Genomic DNA, 25570 nt, shown 5'->3' on the forward strand with positions numbered 1-25570 from the left:
CACACACACACACACACACACACACACACACACACACACACACACACCATGGACCAGCTGTTTCATTAAGTTAGGGCACATTACTCTTTAAATATCCTTATTGATTAAAATCACTTAGTGAGAAGAGGCTGTGGATACATGGACATGCCTGCAATGCTATTCCTGGCATTGAGTGGGGGAGGGGGAGAGAATGAGAGGAGGCATTGTCTGAAACATAAGACTGGAGTCTGGAGAACTGCTGTGTCTATTCCAGGCTGTGCTGTGGGACCTCAGAGTGCTCACTCAAACTCTGCTTTGCCCTTAACCTCCAGGTTAAGGGTGAAATAGCCTTCCTGGGATCATGAAGCTCAGCTAGGAAGAAAAAAAGGGACAAAAGTACTATTGGTATCCAAAGGGTCCATGGAGCTGTTTATTGCATTCTCATTAAGTTAAGCTTGCTTTCAAAGTGGACACAATAACTAGACTCAAGTGATAAGGATTTGGAGCTTGCTGGGTGGGGAGGAGAATTTCATCAGTTTAAAAAAAAATCACAGATTATACAAGATTGGACCTACAAACGTTAGCAAGCTTTGCTTTCATAGCCTCAAGATAGTATAAGGAAGTGAGGTAGAGAGAAAGAATAAACTTACCTTGTCCATGCCACCATGGCACCATGGTCAAAGGCAGCAGGGGCTGCCAGCAATAATTGAAAACCAGCCATTAACTTAATGACACATTTGGTAAAATTAAACAACAGTAACAACAATAATAACAACAAAATCCCACCTTGATTTACAGAACAAGAAGGGACAGAATGCCAGAACTGGTGGAATGTTACAAATGTTACACTGAGTTTAGAACTAGAAAGTACCTTAGAGACTACCTAGTCTAGTCTCATAATTTAACAGAGAGGGAAACGGAGACTCAGAGGAGGGAAATGACTTTCCAAGATCACATAGCAGATTACTGGCAAACCAAGTTTAGTAGCCAGGACCCTGACCATGAAAGTCAAGGCCTCTATGTATTTAACACAACCATATTTCCTACTTTATAGAGTTCTATTCAAATGTCACTTTTTGCATGGGAAGATTCCATGGAAATCTCTTTTATTGGGAATGAACTCTCCTTCTTGGACCTCATATAGAAAGCACTTTCTTTGGGGGATCTTTGATATACTTAGGTATGATGTACAATATCACACGATATCTATATTGGTGCTGTATCCCTCTAGTAGACTGATGCTTCATTCAGGGAAACAGTATGACATAGAGGGAAGAAAGTTAGGCTTAGAATAAAAAAATGCCTGGGTTCAAATCCTGCCCCTAACAGGGCAAGGGCACAATTGATTTCATCTCTGTAAGTCTCAGCTTCCTCAATTGCCCAATAAGGATAACAAAAACCGGAGTACTTGCTCACAGATTTTTTGTGAGGATCAAATACAATATTATCAAAGGAAGAAAGGAAATAAGCATTTATTAAGTACTCACCATGTGCTAGACATGTACTAATAGTATTTCATTTGATTTTCACAACTGTGGAGGAAATTGAAGCAGGCAGAAGGTTAAATTCCTCGCCCAAGTTTCTAATGTTGGATGTGAATTCAGATCTCCCAGACTTCAGGCCCAGCACACTATCCACTTCGCTGTTAAAGACTGCACATTTTTAAGAGCCATATACATGTCAGCTGTAATTATTTAGTGGGATCTTGCATCATCCCCAATGCCCAGTACAGGCCTCTGTACTCTGTAGGTACTCAATAGATGTATGTTAAATAAATGAATTGCATTTGCAATGCCTTGCATTGTTCAACATGGCTTTCTTTTTCTATCGCTAGATCACAGACCTGTTGGGGGTCACAGACCTGGTAGGAGGTCATATGACACCATTCTGCAATAAAATTCTCTTCAGTCATGTGATCTCAAATGCAAACTCATCTGGAGGACAAAGGGGTGTAGGTTTAATAGGCTGTTTCTGGAGAGTCTCCTCTGTTTTCCAGAGTCCTGTTTTCCAGCACTAGATTTAGAGCTGCAAGAGACATCAGAGGTCTTCTAGTGTAACCCTGCCCCCCTCCAACATTTTACAAACATCTTACTTTGATAAAATAGGCTAATTCAGAACTCTCTGGATGTTCTTACCAATCTTGAAATTCTTATTGCTGACAAAAATGGCCTTGGAGTATAGGGGAAGATAATTCAGATTTTTTAAAAAGTGTATGTTTTTTTTTTTAGGCAATTGAGGTTAAGTGACTCCAGGGTCACACAGCTAGTAAGTGTCAAGTGTTTGGTCAGAGGTCAGATTTGAACTCAGGTCCTCCTGACTTCAGGGCTGGTGCTCTATCCACTGTGCCACCTAGCTGCCCCTATGATTTTTTTTGAATGAGTCAACCATACAACACAGAATTTAGAGATGGAAGTAATCTTAGTAAGAATCTTATCCAAGCTCAGTCCCTTCATTTTGCACGTGAGAAAACTGAAGCCTAGAGAGGTTAAACAGCTTGCCAAAGGTCACATGGGTAAATAACAGAGGAAGATTTGAACCCAAACCCTCTGATTCCAAAGGCAAGACACTTCTCTTCCCAGTGTATCACACTGTGTCACTCAGTGAGAACCAGGGACCATAGGAAAGGGACCTGCTATAGCATTCTTTCTCCTGGAGGAAACCCACTCTTGCTTCTTTTTATCCCTCCTGTAGGCTGTTTTTTCTGTCTTTAACCTTCAGTATAGACCTGAATATAAATGGTCAAAGTCAGCATTGCATCATTACCAGAAGCTCTCATTAGTGTGTGTACATAATAATATGTAAAGTTCAGAGAAGATCAAGGATCTGTGGCAGAATTGTAAATTACACCTCACCCACCTGCTATTCAATTTGTACAATCCCTTTAAAGCCCCTCCCACCTGCCAACCCCCTTCCACTGACAAACAAGAAGGGTACAAAACACATTCCATTTCTCACCTGCTCAGAACCAGATTTCTGCTACAGCTTTCCTCCCACCCCCATTAGAAAGAGAAGGGGATGTCTCTATTAAATAACCTCTTATGAAACCTAGCAAGTACTTGAAGCTCAGGGCCCTAAACCAAGACCTGCTCCAACTGCTTCCGGCATTTCAAGTTAGAGAGACAGATTTGCCCAACACAAGGGTGTTGATGAAGTAGCATCTAGAAAGAAGTCAATTCAGAGCACAATAAGAATCAACCTTTGAACCCAAATGCAAATCAAGTCATCTTTTTTTTTCCAAGTTAAGAAAAAAAATGAGGGGCAGCTAGGTGGCACAGTGGATAGAGCACCGGCCATGGAGTCAGGAGGACCTGAGTTCAAATCTGACCTCAGACACATAACACTCACTAGCTATGTGACTCTGGGCAAGTCACTTAACCCCAATTGCCACATACACACACACACACACACACACACACACACACACACAAATGAGTCATCTTTCCAAGCTATTGTTTCATAGTTGGAAGGTTAAGAAATAAATAAAATTACCATATGATGTGATGTAGTGGAAAGAACACTATATTGGGCCCATAAGACCTGGTTTCAAATGTTAGCTGTGCTGCTTGTTCTCTTGATGACTTTAGACAAAGTACTCAGCCTCTCTGGACCTGAGCTTCCGTCCATAAAATAGCTTCTCTCTCTCTCTCTCTCTCTCTCTCTCTCTCTCTCTCTCTCTCACACACACAGACACACACAGACACACAGACATACACCCCAAAACAGTTTGTGAGATATGTTCAAAGATAAAGACCCTAATGCTGTGTTAGGAACTGTCCTTGGCATCTATCTGGTTACTTGATGGGGTTAGACCGCTGCTGGTCTTCCCTATTCTATCCCTCTCTAAAGTGGGAAATGTTTGTGTGTGTGTGTGTGTGTATACATACATACATATATACATATGCACAAATATACACACATATGTGTATGTATACATGTGCATATGTGTGTATATGTATACATATATGTATACATATATGTATATATGTATACATACATACATATATATGTGTATATATATAATTTCCTTCCAGCTTGAAATTCTATGATCCATGATTGATTCATATATTTCTTCCCATGCCCAATCTTTGTTTTGAAAAATAAATACATACTTTTTAAAATGACCCTCTCCCAATCAATTCCAATGTAGTTTTAACCAGCAACAGGAAACATTGCTTAGGGATTGTTAAGAACAGAGTTATATTGGGGCAGCTAGGTGGTGCAGTGGATAGAGCGCCGGCCCTGAAGTCAGCAGTACCTGAGTTCAAATCTGGCCTCAGACCAAACACTTGACACTTACTAGCTGTGTGACCCTGGGCAAGTCACTTAACCCCAATTGCCCAAAACAAAACAAACAAAAAAAAGGAACAGAGCTATAAATTAACCTTTTTAACCAAATCAAACGTCCAGTCACTGATCTCTTCAATATCTTTGGACAAGATGTGAGAGGCCCAGCTGAGGAAGGAAATTTTAATCTTATTTGGTTCTGAGGCTCATGTCTGTCCACAACAACTGATACCTATTTACTTGTGCAATTTCTTCCACATTTTCACAGCAGACTATCTGTAAAAGGAGGCAAGTATTTGGAGAGAGATGAAAAAGGGAGGATTACCTAAATAAATACAAGTGGTATCTTGAACTTGGGTATAACTAATAAATGACTGGAAATCTCAGGAGAGGGTCTAGTTTCAGGACCATCTCAGATTAGCTTTTTCTCCACTGAACTGTCCAAAGTGATAAAGCTACGCTGAGTATTTTAAGTGAGAAGAAGGAGGACACATATTTTGGAAATCACAGGAGTCAAACACTACATTCTGTCTATGTGAGTCATTTCCTCTCAGTCTTATTAACCTTGGGAAGATCCCAAGGCCATATGGGCAAGCCAGCATCTGCTGAGTAAAAACAAACAGAAAGAGGGAATTCATGTCAACTATAAGAATGTGGGGTTACAAACTCTTCTACAAACTCACAGAATCAGTTCATATAAACTTTGCTTAGGGAGGGGCTACTCAAGGAGATGTCAGCATTGACCTAAAAATGCTTAAATCCTTAACTATTTCCCTTTCAAAGAAACTTTCCTTTATTGGCTAGATATATGTTCTCTCTATGTGTTGCTCAGGAAATAAATCTAATCACGAACCTCCAAAGGGTTCACTGATTTGATATCCTCAGGAAAAAAATAAAACCCTGCTTCTTTACTACATTCTCACCCTGAGGATAATACTTTTTCCCATTAAACACAACTGCATGAACTTCCAACCATCTCAGTTTTCTTAATCCCTAAAGCAAATAAAGCCTATCAGTGAAGAATCAGTCTCCCCCCATTTTTTGTCTGCCTTTCTGTCTTTATTCTCTGTCTCTGTCTTTGTATGTCTGTCTGTCTCTCTCTCTCTCTTTCACACACACACACACACACACACACACACACACACTTCACAACTGGTAAGAAATGGCCTTGGTGTCTGGTCACTCAACAGCATGTTCAGGGGTCAGGCCACTGCTGGTGTTTTCCTATTCCATCCTTCCACAAAGTGAAAGGGAAAAAAAGCAGATTAGCTGATTGACCTCCAGAATAACCTTTTTCCTGTCTCCCTACCTTTGTTTATGTTGTTCTATATGCCTGAAATGTCTTCTTACTTTACCTCTGTCAGTCAAAATCCTACCTATCCTTCAGGTACTGCTCAAGTAAGACCTCTTATACAATATCTTGTAAATCCTTTTAGCCAAAAGTCATCTTTTCAACTAAACTCTTACAGCACTAGGACTCATAGCAGTGATCACATACTGACCTGTGTGTTTATCATATATATGCATATTCTTAGAGTTGTCATATACCATAAGATGTCAAGCTCCTTGAGGACAAAAACTATATTTTGCATCTATCTCCATATTGTTCTACACCATTTAGCATAACACCTTGAACATAACAGCAGCTCAATAAATATCTGCTGAGTAATGGAAATCTTCCCCACTACGAAGAAAAAGGTATTATAGTTCAAACAAAAGTCAGCATATCAGCAATACAGAATTTCAATGTTTTTATAATTCTTTACCTCCTTATGTGTTCCAGGTCTTATGTCAAAGTATGCGTATATGCATATGTGTGTGTGAAAGCACCTATACCATAGCAATGAAGCAGGAGAAAGGAAAATGAGAGGCTTAAAGAAGGGTCAGAGGCAGTCTGAGAAAGGGAGACATAAGACTGCAATTTCAGACAGAAAAGCCCAGTCTCAGCTGAAAGGGGGCTTCTTGTAACCATTATATTTTGTCCTTTGCTACTTCCCTTACCTGCCCAACTCTGAACCCACTCCAACAGATGAGAAAGAGGCAGCCCAGGACACTAGAAGCCAAGTTAACAACATTCTGGCTGCCAGAGTTTGGGAAGTCTTTGTAAATGGCCTTTCTTAAGCATGACATTTGAATGGCTCCAGATGAAGATGACCTGAATATAGACTGAGTAGATAGTTACCCAGGGACCTTGGAAAATCCTCCATATAAGCACACTGGGCTTAAGATTTCACCATTTGGGCTCCACTGTCCTCTTTCAAACTCTTTTCTCAAAAAAAAATTTTTCTTGGGAATAGTCACACAAAGTCACAAATATGTCAGTGTAAATACGTTTACCAAAAGCTTTTCTCCCATTCAGGAGACGCTGTGATAGTAGAAAAACATTTGAGGGTGGGGAGTGTGTGAGAAGACAGAGAGGAAGAAGGTAAACATGTTAAGTGAAGGATGAGATATACAAGACAAAATTCCCCACTCCCCAATTTTGCCCAGGGTCTATTGTGTTCCATTAGTCTGTATACTGGACCACTTCCTTGGGTCACTTGTATTTTCCTGGAAACTGCTGATTGAGGAGTAAATAAAGGTAAACTTCACATATTCCGTTTCACTATCCTATCTACATTGTTGTCCACAGGCACAAGGTTGCCAGTGCTGAACTGCATACTTATTTTTGGTTTTCAATCCAATCTGATTTCAGCCAAAGTCTTCTAGGACAATCAAAAGGTTTTTTTTTTTAAAATCTCATAAGAAAGAAGCAAAGACAAACTTCGCATATTTGGTTCAGGTGTCCCTCTTCTGTCTTGGTTAGTCCAGACAAAAAAAAGAGAAATCTGAGTTGTCTTTTCACTACCAGATAATACATTGAGAGCTGGAAGAGACCTTAGAAATATAATCCAGTTTCCTCATTTACACCGAGGGGAACTTGAAGCCCAAAGAGGTTGACAAGAATTGCCCAAGGGCCACACAGGGAGTAAGTTGCAGAGGCAAGATTGAAATCTAGGCCCCATGACTCCAAACCCAAAACTATTCCTAGCATATTTTTCTCCCACTACATTGAGCATAGAAGAAAAGGTATCTTCATTCAACTGTCCATCGCAGAGCAGAGGATGGGTGATTACTTGTCAGGAGTCTACATGGAAAATTCTTATACTAGGTGTGAAGCTAAATTAAATGACCCCCAAGGCTCCTGTCTTTTCTAAGGTTCTAGTACTCTAGAATGAAGATTCAAAGATACTATAACCTTCACATACCAATGGCTGTAATAGCTATTCACAACAGAGATGGTGCAAATTAGGGAGGAAAAGAAATACACTGAAGTTAGTAACTTTGTATAGCGGCCCCTCAAGGAACATTGGAAGTTGATTTTAACCACAATTCAGATACTTTTGAAAAGGTATCCAAGGTAGCTGAGATGGAATAGAATTGTCTGAATACAAAAGTCCAGAAAGAACATGCTTGAGGTCTAAATCAATGGGCTAGACATAGAGGCCTACCTAAAGATGTACTTCATTTCCCCAAAAGAAGTCTGATGATCAATAATCTCAGCTCACCTAAGTCATTGGACTATCTTACTAGACCCCAAACTCCTCAGGAAAAGTAGTCAATAACTACCTGGCCTCTCCATTCAGCCTTTTGTATTCCTGTTGAGTTTGAGGGATATTGTCATACAGAAGGGTTAAGGATGAAGTTATCTTAAATTCATAGACTTAACGATTTTTGAGTTCTCTTCTACCTCTAAATCTCATGATCCTTTATGATCCTATGTCTTCAGTAGGGGAAGAAATGTTCAGGACCTAAGAAGATCATCATAGGACTTAGAGCTGAAGAGATCTTAGAGATGATTTGGTCCAATTCCTCCCTTTGTTTTACAGATGAAAAAACTGAGTTTCAGAGAGGCTGAGTTACTTTCCCAAGGTCTCACAATTAGTAAGCAGTAGACCAGGTTTCAAATCTCTATCTTCTGATTCCAAATCCTGTACTCTGGCCACAAGATTATAGATTCTAACCTTTTATTATACAAAACTACTCATAAAAACTCAGAACACATGGACGGAAATATGGCTTGCTAGGAATCTGATGAAGTAAAGGAAGATGTTCAGCACTTAGGATTCAGGAGGTAGATTCTGAAACCAAGTACACCATGATCTTCTTTTTATCCTATGTGAATAACCAGTCAGACCAAAATGAACTGGATTAGACTTCCTCAAAGACCTTTTCCTATTGACTGACTAGCCCTGATGGAACTGAAGGATAGAAGGACCTTCCTGTTTACTTGGAGGGCAATGCAGTATATTAAAAGGGGTCTAGATCCAAAGTCAGAGTACCCCACCTCTGTGACTTACTGCCTGTGTGACCTGAAGCAAGGGCTCCCTTGGCCTTGATCAAATGAGATAACACACATACAACAACTGGAAAACCTTAAAGCTATAAATGTTAGGAAAGAAGGAAGGAAGGAAATGAAGAATGAAACAAACATTGATTAATCACCTACTCTGTGCGAGACACTATACTAAATGTTTTATAAATATTATCTCATTTAATCCTTACACCAACCTGAGAGGTAGATGCTATTATTATCCCCATTTTACAGTTGAGGAAACTGAGGCAAATAGAGGTTAAGTGATTTGCTCAGGATCACACAGCTAGTAAGTATATAAGGCCAACATTATTATTGTTGCTATATTTTTGTTATGCTGTTATGTCTATTGTTATGTTGTTGTAAAATGAGTAGACTGAATTCGATACTCTCTGAAGTCCTTCCCAGATCAAAACCTATGTTCCAAATGAAATATCAGTCTAACCAACAGTCCCAACTCAATATTCAAGAGCTAAACTATTCTTCCTTTATAGCCCTCATTCACCTTTCTAATTAGAGACCTTAGAAACTAGTTTCAGATGACCCCTCTCCATGCGAGTGAATAATGAAGATGTTATGGCAAAGTATGCTTTGCTGCTATTATATGGTTAGGAAAGATGCCACTTTCATCAAATGGAAGGACTGATCAATCAAAAGGCCCATAAGCAGCTCCCAAGTTAACAAGTACTTTGTAGCTAAGAAATCCCCTGATATTAGACCTGAAGTTTTGGTTAAAACATTTAATTGCTGACATAAAGAAATCCACTACTAACCTTTATCACAAGACCTGAAGTGCTTCATTGTGAATTTTTTCTTCTATCCATTACAGGAACCCACCTTTCACCATTTCAAGAACATTGGACCTCAGAGAGCAACATTCTCCCCCCCATCTTAACCTTCTGGTTGGCAAAGAACCCACTGGTCAACTGATTAAAGAGCTGCAAATACATGTGACTCTCTTTTTAGCCTTTGAGAGTACACCCTGTCTATGGGGAGATGTTGCAGCTAACACTCCAGGTTCAAAGATATGAAGTCCTTAGGGCAAACATATTTTCCCTTTCTGTTCAACATGCTTAAGAAATTAGAGTGATAATAGGAAAAATATAAGAAAATAGATCTTTTTCAGAAAAGAAATTCAAGAGACCTCTTGTTGACCTCTTGTTTCCAAGGCTATTGCAAATGAAAGTTTCCTATTTGAGTCTTGGGTTCAGCTTATTAGATGAAGCATAAAATCCCTGGATAGATGATCATTTTTAAAAATGGAATCAGAAAAACAAATTCAACCATCTACTATTAATTTTTTTCATATATGTGTATATAACAGGGTCAAGAAGTATCAGCAATATCGACCTTAAGAGAAGTTGAAGAAGAAAAAGAAATCAAAAAAAGACCTAGTTAAGAATAAGTTGGTTCACTGCAATGAATTTCTTTCTTGATTATGTTACACCAGGGAAGGGAGCAGCAATGCTCCAAGACTAAGAAATCCACAGTCAGACTTCACCTCAGCTAATTCTGGAGGCACTTGAATGAGTCAAGAGTGGTAAGGAGGTGGCAGCAAATAGCTTTGCAAATAACCTATTCACTAAGCAAGGCTATAATGCTGGGCCACTTATAACACTCATTTCCTTTGTCATGTACCCTGGGACACTTCCCAGTGAGGAATCCTAGCTAGAAAAATGTGTCACAGTTATTTGTAAAGCTAAAATGAGTATCTCATATTTCTATCATTTGGAATTGGTTTGATACTTGGGTTCTGAAGCCATTGAACCATAAAAATGAGATGCAAGGGGAAGAAAAATGAATGAAATCCTCCCAGTTCCAGAGAATGGATGACTGGTGGAGGTGCCATTGGCTAAATTTCAGTTCTAGATGTTATATCTAATTCATCTCTGGGTTCCTAGTGCTGGGTCTAACTAACTATGTGTCCTTAAATGAATTATTTCATCTCTTTTAGCCTCAGATTTCCCTTCTTTCAAAGAGGAGTTACAATCCCCATCCTACTTAGTACTAAATGTTGTTGTTGTAAGAGGATCAAGGGATCATTATTCTGTTATCACAAAACATCAGACAAATAAAAGCATTTGCTTCCTTCTTCCATCACTTCAAAGGCCAGTGTTTTAAAGCTATTCTCCAACTTAGTCATTCAAAGGTTGACATAGGATTCAATATTTGGAGCTGGAAGGGACCTCAAAGGTCATTTAGTCCCACCCATTCCATTTTAAAGATGAGTAAACTGAGGTCCAGAGAAGTCAAGAAACTTGCCCATGCTAGCAGAGCTAGGATTTGGAACTAGATCTTCACCCTCCAAATCCATTGCTCATTCTACTGCTTCGTGCATATTTCATCAGGTCTCCTAGAACAGCATAGGTCACATGTTTGTACAGTCTATGATTTTCAGCAGCATTTTATAATTCATATGAAGTTCTAAGAGAGATTATGAAATATAGATATTCATGTATATTGCTATAGCTGAAAGGGTTAAAAAAACATAGGGGCCATTTCATTCTCTCTTTTTTCCCAAACCCATCCTTTGAGCAATCCATGGGTAAGCACGTGGGAGTCCCAAGATCTTAAACTACAAAATATATTCACACGAATGCCTAAAAATAGGTCTCAGCACAGATGGAACAGCCATGCATCATCCTGAGAGGGACATTTTCCCAACTTGGAAAAGTCCTTGCATTTTCACCATCTGCAACTTTTTTCCTGCTATTCTCTATTTGTGTTGGTCGTTGTATTTCTGGGTCATTTTGAGGGTTCTATGTTCCCCAAATTTGCCTGCCCCATAGTTAAAGTGGCAAAAATGTAGAAAACCACCCACTTGTGAAGGAAAACTAAATCCTTATTTGTCAAAGCTAAGAAAGAGACAGCATTGCAAGCCTAAGTAATGATTTCTATAAAAATTAATCTTTAAGGAGGTTAATAAAATGTATTTCACATGGGGACATGAAGTCACAGTAGTAATCTCTTTCTCCAGTGGAAGTCCAGAGATTATACCTCAGATATAACCCACAATTCCTTATTTTAAATGTGCCTATAGAATCATAGGACTTTAGGCTTGATCTTTGAGGTCACTTAGTTCAACCTCTTTATTTTACTGTTGGGGAAAGTGCACTGTCCAGAGAGTCATTTGTCCAAAGCTATCCAGTTACTGGATAGAACAGTTGGAAACAGAATCCAAGTGTACTGATTTCTAGACTAGGGCTTTTTTCCCCCTTCTACACTACATCAATATTTGTTGTAACTCTTTTATAATAGGAATGCACCGAATTTTTTTCAGAGATGAGATAATGTTCTGTAGATGATAAAAACTGAAACTAATTTTAAAGGAAAAAATTGCATATCTGATGATCTTATACATATCTTATACTAGGAAACTGAAAATATTATGGCTTCTCTATCAAATACATCTTCAGTCTTCAGCATGTGGGCTTTTAAAAATGAATAAAGGAAAGGGATATTACAAACAAATACCTATTCATGAAACAATATTTTCTTCAACCCTACTTTCTTTACTGTTGTGTGTATGCTGTCTCCCAGTTGACTAGTACCATGAGAAGTGTCCAGAAATATTCTAAAATTGAATGTTCCCTCTGGATATATTTAGCCACTAGGTAAGATATTTGGGTGAGAATAGGGTAACTGATTGTATTAGAAGAAGAAGGAGACAGTTAAAATTCTGAAGGAAGTTTCATTACAAAATGTGACACCCTCCCCCCAACATATAAGGAAATATAAATGAACTAGCACCTTATCAAGATGATCTCATAGGTAGGACATATCTAATCTTTACCAAGAGTAAGACTTCACTAAGAAATCCATTGCATTTTATATGTGCTACTTAAAGGTGATTTCAGCAGTTAACTTGCCAAGATGGTATTAAAGCACTCAACTGGAAAGTCAATAATGCAAGTGGGTGTTCAATCAGAAGGAAGAATGAAATTCAGTCCACTAATTTTGGGGATGCTTCTTGGAAACAACAGAATGGGATAGAAGACCTTTTTTTCTTGCACATTGCTGTCACTTACATCTAAACTTTCTTAGATCGTGCCTCACTTCCTGCAAATGATTGAAACTTCCTATTTTCCTAAAATAAAATTAAATGTTCCCTGTTACTCTTCATAACCAAATGATGCTTAACCCATTATCCTTGAGAAAGATGACTAAAATTGTTTCTCAAATTGAGAAAACTAGAGTCAGTAAGTGGTGTGTCTCTCTTCCTTTGTGTTAATTTTATACCCTATAGGTCCATCTTCTGTATTCATAAACTGTTCAAAATACATGCAGCATGTAATTTATGCCCTTACTCTTCTTTCTAAAAGATGTATAACTAACTAGAGACTGTGCTAGAGACTATCCACTAAGTTTGACATAATGTTTGGAAACCAAAACTCAATGAGTGGTTACCATATTTCACTCTCTGGGGAAGATGGCCTTGGGAAGACACCTGGGTTTGCATAATGGTAGGAATACCGTATGGCTTTACTAAAGCCAGAAGGGAGCTATTGATTTCAGCACTACTATCTCTATCTGTGCAATACACTATACATGGGTGGGGGTGAGCCTGTCCCACCACAGGGTTCTGAGCCTACCTAATTTTTGCATGCATGCACGGAGCCTTTCTTCAAGATTTGACACTCTGCTCTGAAGTTCATCGTAGTCATAGGCGCCAATCTCCTCTTGCAGCTCGTTAAGCACTGACGTCAGATTCTGGACCTCCTCTTTAAACTGCAATACCAATTTGGCATCGGCTTTGTACTCTTCCAACACTGGTATCAAAGGCCTAAGTTCATCCATTTTCGTTTTTATTGCCTGCAAGGTCAAAATAAGCTTGGTTCAGTGCGATGCGTGCAAAAATTTGTAACACCCTGACTCGTCCTGGCTTCTCCCTATGTGAGTGCAAATGTGAATATTCCCCATTTTATTTTATTTTCATTTTTGGTCCAAAAGATGAATTAGAAAGAGCATATTAAAACAGTCTACAGAACACCAACATATTTGGGAAAGGTCTTTATTGTCAGTTTTGAATGCAACATCTTAGGGTTACATGCTTTAGATCACATACACAAAGTACTTTTTTTTTTCTTTTTCAAAAAAATGCATTGACAAGGGTTCAAACTATTCATGAAATGCATCTACAGTCACATGCAAAAGGAAGATCTCAGTTGGATTCAAGATTCCTTAATGATATGGTGCTAATTATTTGAAAATAATAATAAAATGCATGGTGCAAAAAGCTCTCTGGCTCTCTTTCATGGTTACATGGGAGTGAACTGCTTCTTCAGTCACTGCGGCATTGAAAAAACTCTTTTAAGTTAGCCCTGTAAGCAAGAAAATGAAATACTGTTGAGGAGCTAGCCCACTAGCCTGCCTTTCTTACACAGATAGCCATTAATAAACAAATATTCTTACGGTAATAATAGAAGAAACTCAGATTTAAATGCTGGAGTTAGCAAAAACAACCTGCTGTCACAGTTATGTAGAATGTCCTCACAGTATTTAGGCTCAGATTTTTTAAAGCTTTTTATGCATGCTAAAAAGGCAGCAGTAGTTATCTCTCTTCCCCACGACCCACCATCACGATAGCCTTGTGGCCCCAACAGTTTAAAGTAAAAAAAGATCATGTTCTGAGACAGCAGCTAAGTGAAAGATTGTTTTCTCTGACCATATTTTCTATAAATACCCATGCATTTAATGAGCCCGATCCGATGCCTAAGAAGAAAGTACTGTTCTCTTTTGGCAGGTTCATAAACTCTCACTGGTCAATCAGGTCAATGGAGTTCCATCTTTCTTCCAGTCTAAATCAATAACATGCCAGAGACCTCAAAAAAGTTCATTCACCTCCAAAAAGAACTTACTCATTTCTCAGCAAGATCAGGCCCAATATTGTTTTATTTGCTACATGGGTTTATCATTTAATTATCTGGTCATTCCATCCATTTAACATGCAGCTTTTTAGAGAGTTATTTCTTGCTTCATGCAGGGATTGCAAAAAAAAAAAAAAAAGAGTCCAAGAAGAATAGCAAGACATATAGGGTGGGGGGGAAAGCGAAAAAACAGAAACAGGACACACAAGCAATTTTCAATCAAGAATGACTGCCAAAAGAAAGCTACCTCTCCAAATGTGGACTCTTTAATTTAAATTAAGGTACATATATACCTTATTTGAGGTATATATGTATTTCCCATTTTAAATAACATTGAAAGCTGTATAGCTAGGAAGGGTTGGAAAACAACTCCCAATCCTGAGCTATCTGATAACAAGGTACCACTTACCTATGAAAATAGGAAAGAGCTTTCCTGATTACCCTGTAGGATAATAATTCCTCTCTGCTTTCTGCAAAGCTACAATATACACTGTCAAACCTAAATTAGGTCAGGCATTAAAATCCATGGTATATTACACCCATACCTGAGTGGGATCATCAATTAAAATCATCCCTTCAGCTCCCTTCTAGGAATGATAACTAAAGACAAAGAGGAATGATAACTAAAGATAAAGTTCTTTCACTGATCTCCAATACCCCCATAAGTAGAACAGCTCAGTCACGAGGATCTTGTGATTCCAGAATGGATCTGATTCAGGTGATTGTCTAGTGAATATGTATCAAGGGCTTCTGGTAAATGTTGCCCTTTTCATTATTCCCCCATATGGACGAGGGAGGAGAAGGTCAAAACCTGAACCTTCTCTATCTTAACCCTTACATGATTTGGAAGACTATTTTCTGGGTCACTTTCTTTCATCCCTTTCTCCTCACAACCATTCCCTATTTCTAGAGGAAAGAGGAAAAAGCAAGACAGAAAGAACAAGCAGAGCTCTGGGAGAAAGAGTTGGAAGCACACACCTTAAACTGCCTAGCAAGATGTTGCTTGTGACTCTCTTCCACTTGCTTGAATTTGGACTCCAACCCTTTCATCTGGTTTTCCATCTTCTCCACATATTGTAAATCTCTCTGGGTTCGCCTGTCCAATACCTCTATTGATTGAGACATGTTTTGCACCTGTCAAAAAGGCAAAAGGTCCAAGAAAAGAGCTGTATTGGTGGCCAGAAAACACAACTGGCTTTATAATATATGACAATGACCTTTTCCATTCAGTCAACAAACTAAGAGCATAAGCAGTACGTGCATTATTTACTAGTTAATCACACACATCTGATATTGTTATGGCCAGGAACTTGAAAACACCGCAAATTGGTTTTGTAAACATTTTGGTCTGTCATACTTGGGAAAATAATCTGACAATCAGGAATGCAAATAGACCTAATAGTCAAGTGTAAGATACATAAGCCCCCATTTCCTCTTTGATTAGTACGTTGCATGCAATAGATTCATGTTTGCTTATTTATTTATTTATTCTGTAGAAGAGAATTCAGTTTAGCAAACATAAACATCTAACAAAGATGAATAGTGTTGTGGGGTATGTTTTCTCCACGTACAAATTCTGTTTATCTTTTAATGTACACTGAGTATTTCACTGCAGACATTGATTGCTTAAGTGCAGGATGAAGAAGCAAGGAAAAAGATGATGTCTTCACTGCTTATGTATTAGGATTCTTCACCACCACCACCACTCCTTTCTCCTCCCTGCCCCCCCCCCACATCCTGCACAGCATCTATCATAGAACACAGTATCATAGGCACATGACTACTCTTCAAGCATACACACTTGCAACATAAAGTCAAGAATCCATCAGCCAGGCAAATGAGGAATTGCTGCATTATACCTTTATAGGCATATCCAAATCTAGCCTAGCCTCAAGATGGAACTTTAATATTAAACAGCATTCCAGAGAGCTTAAAAGAAAAACAGTTTTCCTGCAGCCACTTGCTAACACATTTATTTTCAGGAAACTGGCACATGTGTGAGGTTCTCTTCCAGGCTGTGTGGAGTCAGAATTAAGTCTGGGATTGCTGAACCAGTGGTTGGGTCATTCTGCCAGAATCTCATCCAATTACTAAGAAAGATGCCTTTATAACGGCAAGCCATTTGCCAAATGCTTGTTTATAATCTGCACTGAGCTTAAAGATGCAACCCTTTTAGGGGCCAACATTCTTTCTGCCTTGGCCCTCTTGAATGCAGCCAATGACAGTGCTTATAGTTTCCTTTCCCCATCTTCTGTTCTTTGATTCAGCACATGTAAAACAAACAAATAAGCTCTTGGCTGAAAGAAAGCAGGCAAATACCTCCAGTTTAATGGCAAATGCATGGTCTTTTCTGGACGAGACAATCTGTCTTGCAAACTTGACTCTTTTTAACCAAATTTTGTTCATATTACTTTGGAAGACCATAGGGGTGATGAGGATTTCTTCCTGTTTTTTTTTCTCCCAAAAGTAGTTTTCTCCCAGTTATCCCAAAGCAGGCATATTTTTGTTTTGTTGACCACCAAGTTCCATGTCTCTTTTTCAACTGACTTATTCAAGGACCATAAATTATCCCAGCATCTCCACTGAGAATAATTGCCTTGGAGACAACGTGGCGTAGTTGGAAAGACTTAGCGTCAGAATACTTAGGTTTAAGTTCTTACTTTTCTATTGACTAGCTGTTTGATTGTAAACAAATGACGTATTCTCTGAACTTCACTTTGCTTATCTATAAATTGTAAACAAATGACATATTCTCTGAACTTCACTTTGCTTATCTATAAAACAAGGTGGTTCAAGGAGATGATTTCTAAGATTCCCTTCAAGCTCTAGCATTCTGTTACACTGAGTGAACCTCTAACACATCCTTCAAGGCCCAATGTGAATGCTGTCTTACCTGTAAGCCTTCCCTGATTTCCCTCAGCTAGGAAGGATCACTCCTTCCTTTGAGCTCTAGTAGAATATTTTGCCCCTCATATAGCACTCATCCCATACTACTGTATATTACAATTATCTGTGCCTTCTCTCTATTAAATTAAGTCCCTTGAGGACTAAAATGGTGTCTACTGGGGGTTTTGTGAAATAGTTTGCACACAATAGGTGTCCCAGAAATGTTTGTTAGATGGATGAATGGAGCCCTAGAAAGAAAGTAAATGATCATCTTGGGGGGAAAATTTCCCTCTCTTCCTCATCCTGAAGAAAATAAATAAAAATGGTAAATCAAAATAAAACTCACCCATTGGATAATACAACCTTGGTCTCAGGCATACAAATACAGTGGCTAAAAGCCTGCGTTTGGGAGAGGACTGGCTGCTGGCAAAGCTGATTGGCAAATCATAAGTGCAAACCTGCCTCATCATTTAAGATTTCTGTCAGGAGACTACAAAGAAGAAATGGGGTTTTACTCTCCCTAGGGAAGAGATTCTTTGTTTCTTAAAAATGCCAGTAGCTCAATTGCATTAAAGCAGGATAACTATTTCACTGAAATTTTTCCTGTCCTCCTCAAAATCCTCAAGATTCTCCATTTTAGCCAATTTGAAGCATATTCCTAAGCATATATATGAAGGATCTATGTCTCATCAGTTCGAGAAATTCCCAGTGTGGCAGCTCTCCACACATATAAAAAGCAACTCATCTATGACTTAGGGGGTGGATCCTAGGGAGTTGTCTAAGGCACCTAGGGATTACAGGACTAGCCCCCTGGTTATATATCTAATATCAGGTGTGATTTAATCCTACCCCTCTGTCCATTGCACCACACTGACTCTTAAATTATAATGGCACATAATTATACCTTGGAATCTTTCTGCCCGTTTGGAATTCCTACCACACTGATTGTCTGCACCATTCAGACTAAAGTGACTGGCAATATAGTGGGTAGAACGATGGACTTTACAGTCAGGAATATTCGAGTTCAAATCCTGCCTTAGACACTGACTAGCTTTTTGGCTCTGGGCAAGCCACTTAATCTCACTCAGCCTTAGTTTTCTCCTCTGTAAAATAGGACTGACAACAGTACCCACCTTAGAGAGTCTTGAGAAAAGCAAGAGATAACATGTGCAAAGTATCTTACATGCCTTTAAGCCCTATACAAGTACCAGTTGTTTGTGTTATCAAACCCAACTAGGCTGTGAGCTCCATGAAGGTGGGGATATAGGAATAGTATTTTATGTTGGCATCTTCCACATCACTAAGCACCATGACAATGGCTTAGTAGAGGATTCACAAATGTGTAACAACAAGGCTATTGTGCCCTAATAAAGCTTACAACAATCCCTCCTGTTTATATAATGCTTTAAAATGTCCAAAGCACTTTCATTCTCTATTGTGTCATCTGATCACCCACAATGACCCAGAAAGCTGGGCGGGGTAATCATCATTGTGTCTGCTTGACAGTTGGGAAAACAGAACCTTGGAGAGTTAAAGGACTTACCTCTCATTAATGCACTGAGGGGCTGAAAACCCAAGGCCTCCTGACTCTGGTCCAGTACATTTGCCACCAAGCTATCTCTCTTTCTTGGCAATATATGTTAATTTAGGGAGTGGTAGCACACTACACATCATTCAGAGGCTGGGTACTGCTTTTGCATTGAGCTTTTCCTTTCCCATACCCCTAGAGTTTTTACCAAATTTAGCTTGCATGCTAGTTGTAGGGGAAGGAAGTTCAGTCACAGAGGTTATCAGGGTCTTGGATTAAATATGTGCTCAAATAATCTGCACTGAGGAAATGGACAGCTGATTGTTGGCCTTTAATATTTCCAGAAGCCAATTAAAGATAAGGAGGCCAAGCCCAGAAAGGTTGTACACCCATCCCCACCGCCCAAAAAGTACACCAAGCCCAGCTGAGAAAGAGCATCTACTTGTTCCTTCTGTTCATCTGCAGCCTTCTCCACAGAAAGAGAAGAAAATGCAGAGATGAGTAAAATATCAGATAGAAAGAGGTGAGTCCAGATAAAGTGCTTTGCTCCTTTTTGCTAGCTGCAAATACTTACAAGAAAAAATAAATACTCCTTTTGAGGAAGGAAAAATCTCAAAGAGCAAAACCCAAAAGAAACAGGTTATATCCCTTAAAAATAAAGAGTACACTAGAAGAAAACTTAGGATTGATTTTCCTTTTCCAAATAACTCTGGTGTAAGTTTAGCCAAAAAGGGAAATGGAATACTGGATAGAGTGCTAGATTAGGAGTCAGGAACACCTGTGTTCAAACCCCACCTCAGACATTTATTAGTTGTATGACCCTTAGCAAGCTCTCAATTTCCTCATTTGTAAAATAAGAAGGTTGAACTAAATGGCCTCTAGCTTCTTTTCCAGCTCCAAATCTATGTTCCTGTGATCTGGGGAAGCTCAGGAGGCAAGAGTATTACAAGTTGCAGGCTTCTAATCAGCCTCATTAAAACTTACCCTCCAACATCTTGCCAAGATCCAAAGCTCATCCCCATGCCTCAAGCTCTTGGGAATTTATAGTCTTCAGATGTTTCTAACTAACTTACAGAAAAAAGAGCACTGAATTTGGAATCTGATGACCTAAGTTCAAATCTCAGCTCTGATGGTATTTGGGTGACATTGGACTATCAATCAATGCAAGTATTTATTAAGGTCTTCCTATGTACTCAACACTAGGGATTAAAAAGAAAAAGTGAAGACAATGCCTAGCCTAAAGGAGCTTACATTCTAAAGAAAGAGACAATGTATACACAAAAACATATGACAAGGTATATTCAGAGAGAGAAGAGTTCTGAAGTAATTTTTGAAGGGAAGGCACCAGCAGCTGGGGGAGGAAGTAATGGGCAGCTGTGTTCTCCACTGTAAAATGAGGGGCTGGGCAAGCTGATCTCTAGGGTTCCTTTCAGCTTTCAATCATATGAAATCTTGTTCCTCTAGAAACATGGAAAGAGGATGCAAAGTTCTCCCTCATTACCCATTTCTCTCTAGAGTTAAACTCTCCTGGGACTAAATAGTCCTGTTACCAGCTACTACAGTACTGACATACAGATCTCATCTGCCCTCACAAAAACCCTATGGAATTACCTCATCAAATATTCATGTACACAATGAAAATGAGCTCCTTGAGATATTGGGGGGAAAGAGATTTGCCTTCAACTACAGGGTTCTTCTCTCACATGTGTCCCCCTTTCTCTACTGACACAGCCACCACCTTAATTTAGATACTCATAATTTGTTTCCTATACTATTTTTTTTTGCGCTTTTTGGTGAGGCAATTAGTGTTAAGTGACTTGTTCAAGGTCACACAGCTAGTAAATGTCATGTGTCTGAGGCCAGATTTGAACTCTGGTCCTCCTGATTCCAAGGCTGGAGCTCTATCCACTGTACCACCTAGCTGCCCCCTGTTTCCTATACTATTGCAATAGCCTCCTAATTGGTCTCCTTGATTCAGGTTATTCCAGACTCTAATCCACCCTCCACACTGCTCTCAAAGGTATTTTCTTTAAGGGCAGATCTGACCATACTACTCCCCTACTCAAACTCCAGTGATTTCCTATTGCCTCTTGAATAAAATAGAAAGTTCTTTGTTTGGTTTTTGAAGTCTTTCACAATCTGACCTCAACCAATTTTTTTTTTTTGCCAGTCATTATACATGAATCTCCTTCCATTTTATAGTCCATCCAAACTAATTTTCTTCTCATTCCTCACTGGACAAACCATCTCCCACCCCCATGACATTACATTAGCTGTTTCCTTTGCTTGGAAAGAAAGGGTAAAATTACTTACCTTCTTCAAGATTCCTGCCAAATCCCACATTCTATATGAAATCTTTCATGACATCCCAAGCTGCTAGTGTCCTCCCTCCCCAAACTATCTTGATTTATTTTTATAGTGTAGTATATTTTTAATATACTAAACATAACTTGTGTTTATCCTAAATATACTTGTAGATATGCATAGTGAATCTTCTCTGCCTGTCTATACAAATGAAGCTCTTTGAGGGCAGGAACTGTTTCATTTTTTTCCTTTATTTCCCAACTATCTAGTACAGGGCCTGATACATTGTAGGTATTTTAAAAAAAAACTTTTTGATTCACTGCTTATCAACTGAGTTAGACTCCAGACCTGACATGCTTCCTCTTTGCTACAATGCCTCATACAAGGCACTCAAAAGATGTGCCCATTTGTTTATTGTTGATGATTTTAGTCAAAGATAATTCCATTTCTCTAGAATAAAAAATGCCTACAAAAAGTGGAGGGAGTGGGAGAAAGGATTAAACTCTCAGTCAATTTACAAAAACTGGTTTGTAGGCACCAGACTAAAGGATGATAGGCAGTAACCTAGGCCCAAATGCCTTCTAAGCACCTTAAAGTCTGAGGAAAACATGGTGGATCTGGCTAAGACGTAGCCTAATTGAACAGATTTGCACAAACAGAATAAAGAGGTTTTTGAAAGGTTCAATGTCTTCTGCAAATAAAAATCATGTCATTTTTGTCACCCCATTTTCTCTGTCTACCCCCCCCAAACATCACATTATAGGAGTCTCTTTTTCCCTATAGCATTCTTCCTCATTCCACTCTACAATCATATCTTACGTTTTCACCAGGTCATTTTAATAGACCATGCTAGTCTCTGAATATCAAGCTATTGGTACAGACATTGATCAGTAAAGTCTATGCTAGATAAACATACACATGTGTATACATGCTGATTCCCCGCCCTTCCTCCAGATAATTTAAGCTCCTTGAGGCCAGAAACCATTTCATTGTTGTGTTTGCATCTCCAGCACCTAGCACAATTCCTTACACACAGGAGGGACTTAATAAAGGTTTGTTAGATTGAACTGAATTGGAGTTGTTTCCAATATAGCAAGATAAATAGATTGCATTAAGTCATCCATTCTTTCTCTCCTAGCATCCCTTGTGACAAAATATATAGCTACAAGAAGGCTGGTGGTTGGCATGCAGAATCTGCCTTTGCAACAGTCAAAGCTGACTAGGTCTCCATCCGTGACCTTGGTCTCCTTAATGGTATGCTTTCGCCAATGAGAAAACCAGCCAGATTCTGATTCTCTCCTTTATTTAAAAGTTGGCAGGTGCCAAGTATTTGAATTATCTCATATTCCACATTTTCTAAACCAAAACTCTATTAACTGGCAATTGCACACATAATACAGAGTTGTCCTGTTCAAAATGATGACCCAAAGTCCAGATATCCCTTCTGAATAGCCAAAGAAAACTTCACTAATAATCAGTCCCATTTTAGTGCAAAGTACATCTTACTTTATTCTATTTTTTTAAAAAACAGCTTGCTTTGCTAAAGTATAATAAATAATAATAATAAGATTAATACCTAATATTTATATAGTGCTTACTATGTGCACTGTGCTAAGCACTTTACAATTATTATCCCATTTTATCCTCACAATAACCCTGGGAGGTAGGTGCTATTATTATCCCCATTTTACAGATGAAGAAACCAAATCGAATAGAGATTAAGTGACTTGCCCAGGGTAACACAGTTAATAAGTGTCTGAAGCTAGATTTGAACTCAGGTCTTCCTGACTCTAGGCCCAGCACTTTGTCCATTGTGCCACCAAGTATAACATCTATTAATCCAAACAGGCAACTCTCTGACCACTCAGTAAAAAAAAAAAAAAAAAAAAAAAAAAAAACCCAACTACTCTGCCCATTTGAGAGGCACGAAGCTACAGTAATTAATAGAATCATTGCTTATTAGAGCTAGAAGGGATTTCAGAGACCATCTAGTCCTACTTCATCCCTCAGGAAACTAAGGCCCAGAAAGGTCATGAAAGTCATTAGCTGAGCCTTTCTCAACACTTCAATTCACCATGCAATTCATCAAATAATGGTAACTCAGAACTCTCAGTTCCTTGAGGGAAGATGGGTCTTTTTTATCGTAATTTTTGTATCTCAACTAGCAGAGTGTCTTGCACATCATAAATGCTTGTTGAATTTAACTGAATGGAATAGAATGGAATTAAATTCACACTTCGGTCCTACTGATTCATATTTGCCTAACATCATTATTCACCCACTGGGAGGATTTGCCTAAAATGATTAAGTTAGATGACATGATCTCTGAGATTTCTTCAGTTCTAAAAATTATGTGTCTATCAAAAGTAAATGAACATCTGTGTTAGAGTGGGAAGGCCACTGGATTTGGAGTCAGAAGACCTAGTTGTGAATCTCTTCTGGGCTTGTGTTACCATGGGCAACTCCATTAACCACTCTGAGTCCTGGTTCACTTATCTGTAAATTGTAAATTTAGAAGGTTGAACTGGGTGATCTTTGAGGTTCCTTCCAACTCTAAATTCTATGATCCTGTGCATATTCTCCTCAGGAATTGTAGATGAAACCTCTTTTTCTTTACTCTTCTCCTAGTTACTTCTCCCATGCCACCATATTTCTTCCTCAAAATTCCTATTCTTTCCAAGTAGATCTCAGCTGGATTAAAATTACCAACATTTAGGTATGAGCAACTGTTATCTCCTAACCCTGCCCAGTGTATTTACCCATTTCAAAGCTAATATTCATGAATCTAAAGGAATCTCTATTTCATATACAATGTAGAATAGTATATTTTTGGGCAAGAAAGAGAACTTTCTGATACCTCTTAAAACTTATCACATAGGAAACCCCCATTTTCCTCCTACTATTTGGAACTTGCTTCACACTTAGGAAAAATCTTTAACCCATTTTGGATATGTCATAGGTGAAGGAATAGGCCACTTTGGAAAATGTGAATCTAATCTCCAAGTAAAGGGCCTGGGCCATCTTTGAAATGCATTGGCTCATACAGGTTGAATGCTTCACTTGTGTGTTGACATGATATTGAGAGGATGAAGAGAAACACTCAGCTCAAGCAGGAAGTGTACCATCCTGACAGGTGTTATATCAAATATCCCAAATATCCCTTTTTCCTTGGGACAATGGGGTGATGGTGGTGGTGGTGGTGGTGGTGAGAACAAATCATCCCACATGTCAAAAGATCAGAGGTCTTTGAATAGTCACTTCAGGGTCACTGTGAAAGATCATGTGGCCACTGGTGATAAAAGTCCAATTTCAGTCCTTTAGAGTGATGTATTAATAACCACAGACTAAATGATCCCTAAGCCCCAGAGTTTTATCAAGATGACTTAATATACTGCTTTACCAGGAAGACATAATCAGTGGCAAACATCCAGCCCAGACCATCACCCAGGCCCAGCCTTTCGACAGCAAGGGAAATTACATACCCTAAAGATTGCAATTAGGTTAAATCAGAATGTCAGCACATTCAGAGAAAACCGGATTTCTTCAATGAAATGGTTTTCCTGTGTCCACACTAGATCTCACAGTTATATATTTTAATGAGAATCTTTTGATCTCTTTACACTGTAGATTATGAAAAACTAATCAAATGGATGTCAGTGTGAAAGTGAAAAACTATAAATTCCGGCTTCCCCACCCTGCTGGACTGGGATATTTTACTCAGTCATCCTGATAGTGACCACACTTGAAGAAAACAAGGGGACTGGGCTTCATGAAAATGCCCTTCTGTCTCAAGGTTACCCACTTGAAACTGACAAACACAAGTCTGATGAAAACTCACCACGTCACATAACATCATGTCATTTGTTCATTCATTCATTCGATCAATCAACAGATAGCTATGAGAATGAGAATGAGTATGCCACAGAAGCTTTGCATCCAGAACTAATCCCTCCCTGATTCCTGCACTCCAACACAGATTACACAGCCATGTATTCCCACACCCACCCACAGCTTACCTTTTCTAATAGCTGCCTCAGCTGTTTTGTCCTGGCATCACGGGAGCACATAGTCTGCTGGGGGGCCACCACTGTACATATACACCGTCCCTCACTGTCCTGGGCTGAGCTGTACACTTGCCAGCTTTCCTCTGGGTTGGTAGGCAACACCTGGGCACCAGCAGGTCAGGACATGGAGCAGGGGTAAAGAGGAAAAAAAAAGAAGAGAAAAATCTAAGGCAGTCAACCAGTGAGTAATGAACTATAATAGGAATGTATCCATTCAACCTAAATGAAAATTAAACAAATCCCTTCCTTTTCCTACTATTACCCCAGATTCTATTCAAACAGAATGGAAACAAAGAGATAAGAA

General features: G+C 39.0%; 1 protein-coding gene across 2 annotated transcripts in view; it reads right to left on the reverse strand.

The window, feature by feature from the left end:
* Positions 1–25570, reverse strand: part of OLFM1 (olfactomedin 1) — a 60053-nt gene that overhangs the window by 14676 nt on the left and 19807 nt on the right. For both annotated transcript variants that reach the window (XM_027869787.1, XM_027869786.1), the window contains exons 2-4: positions 25219–25368; positions 15463–15618; positions 13210–13429 (exon numbers count right to left, since the gene is read on the reverse strand). In XM_027869787.1, the coding sequence (XP_027725588.1) occupies positions 13210–13429; positions 15463–15618; positions 25219–25368 (526 nt within the window). The remainder of the gene's footprint in view (positions 1–13209; positions 13430–15462; positions 15619–25218; positions 25369–25570) is intronic.

Source organism: Vombatus ursinus, unplaced genomic scaffold (genome assembly GCF_900497805.2).
Source record: "Vombatus ursinus unplaced genomic scaffold, bare-nosed wombat genome assembly UNPS02014793.1, whole genome shotgun sequence".
Lineage (NCBI taxonomy): Eukaryota > Metazoa > Chordata > Mammalia > Diprotodontia > Vombatidae > Vombatus > Vombatus ursinus.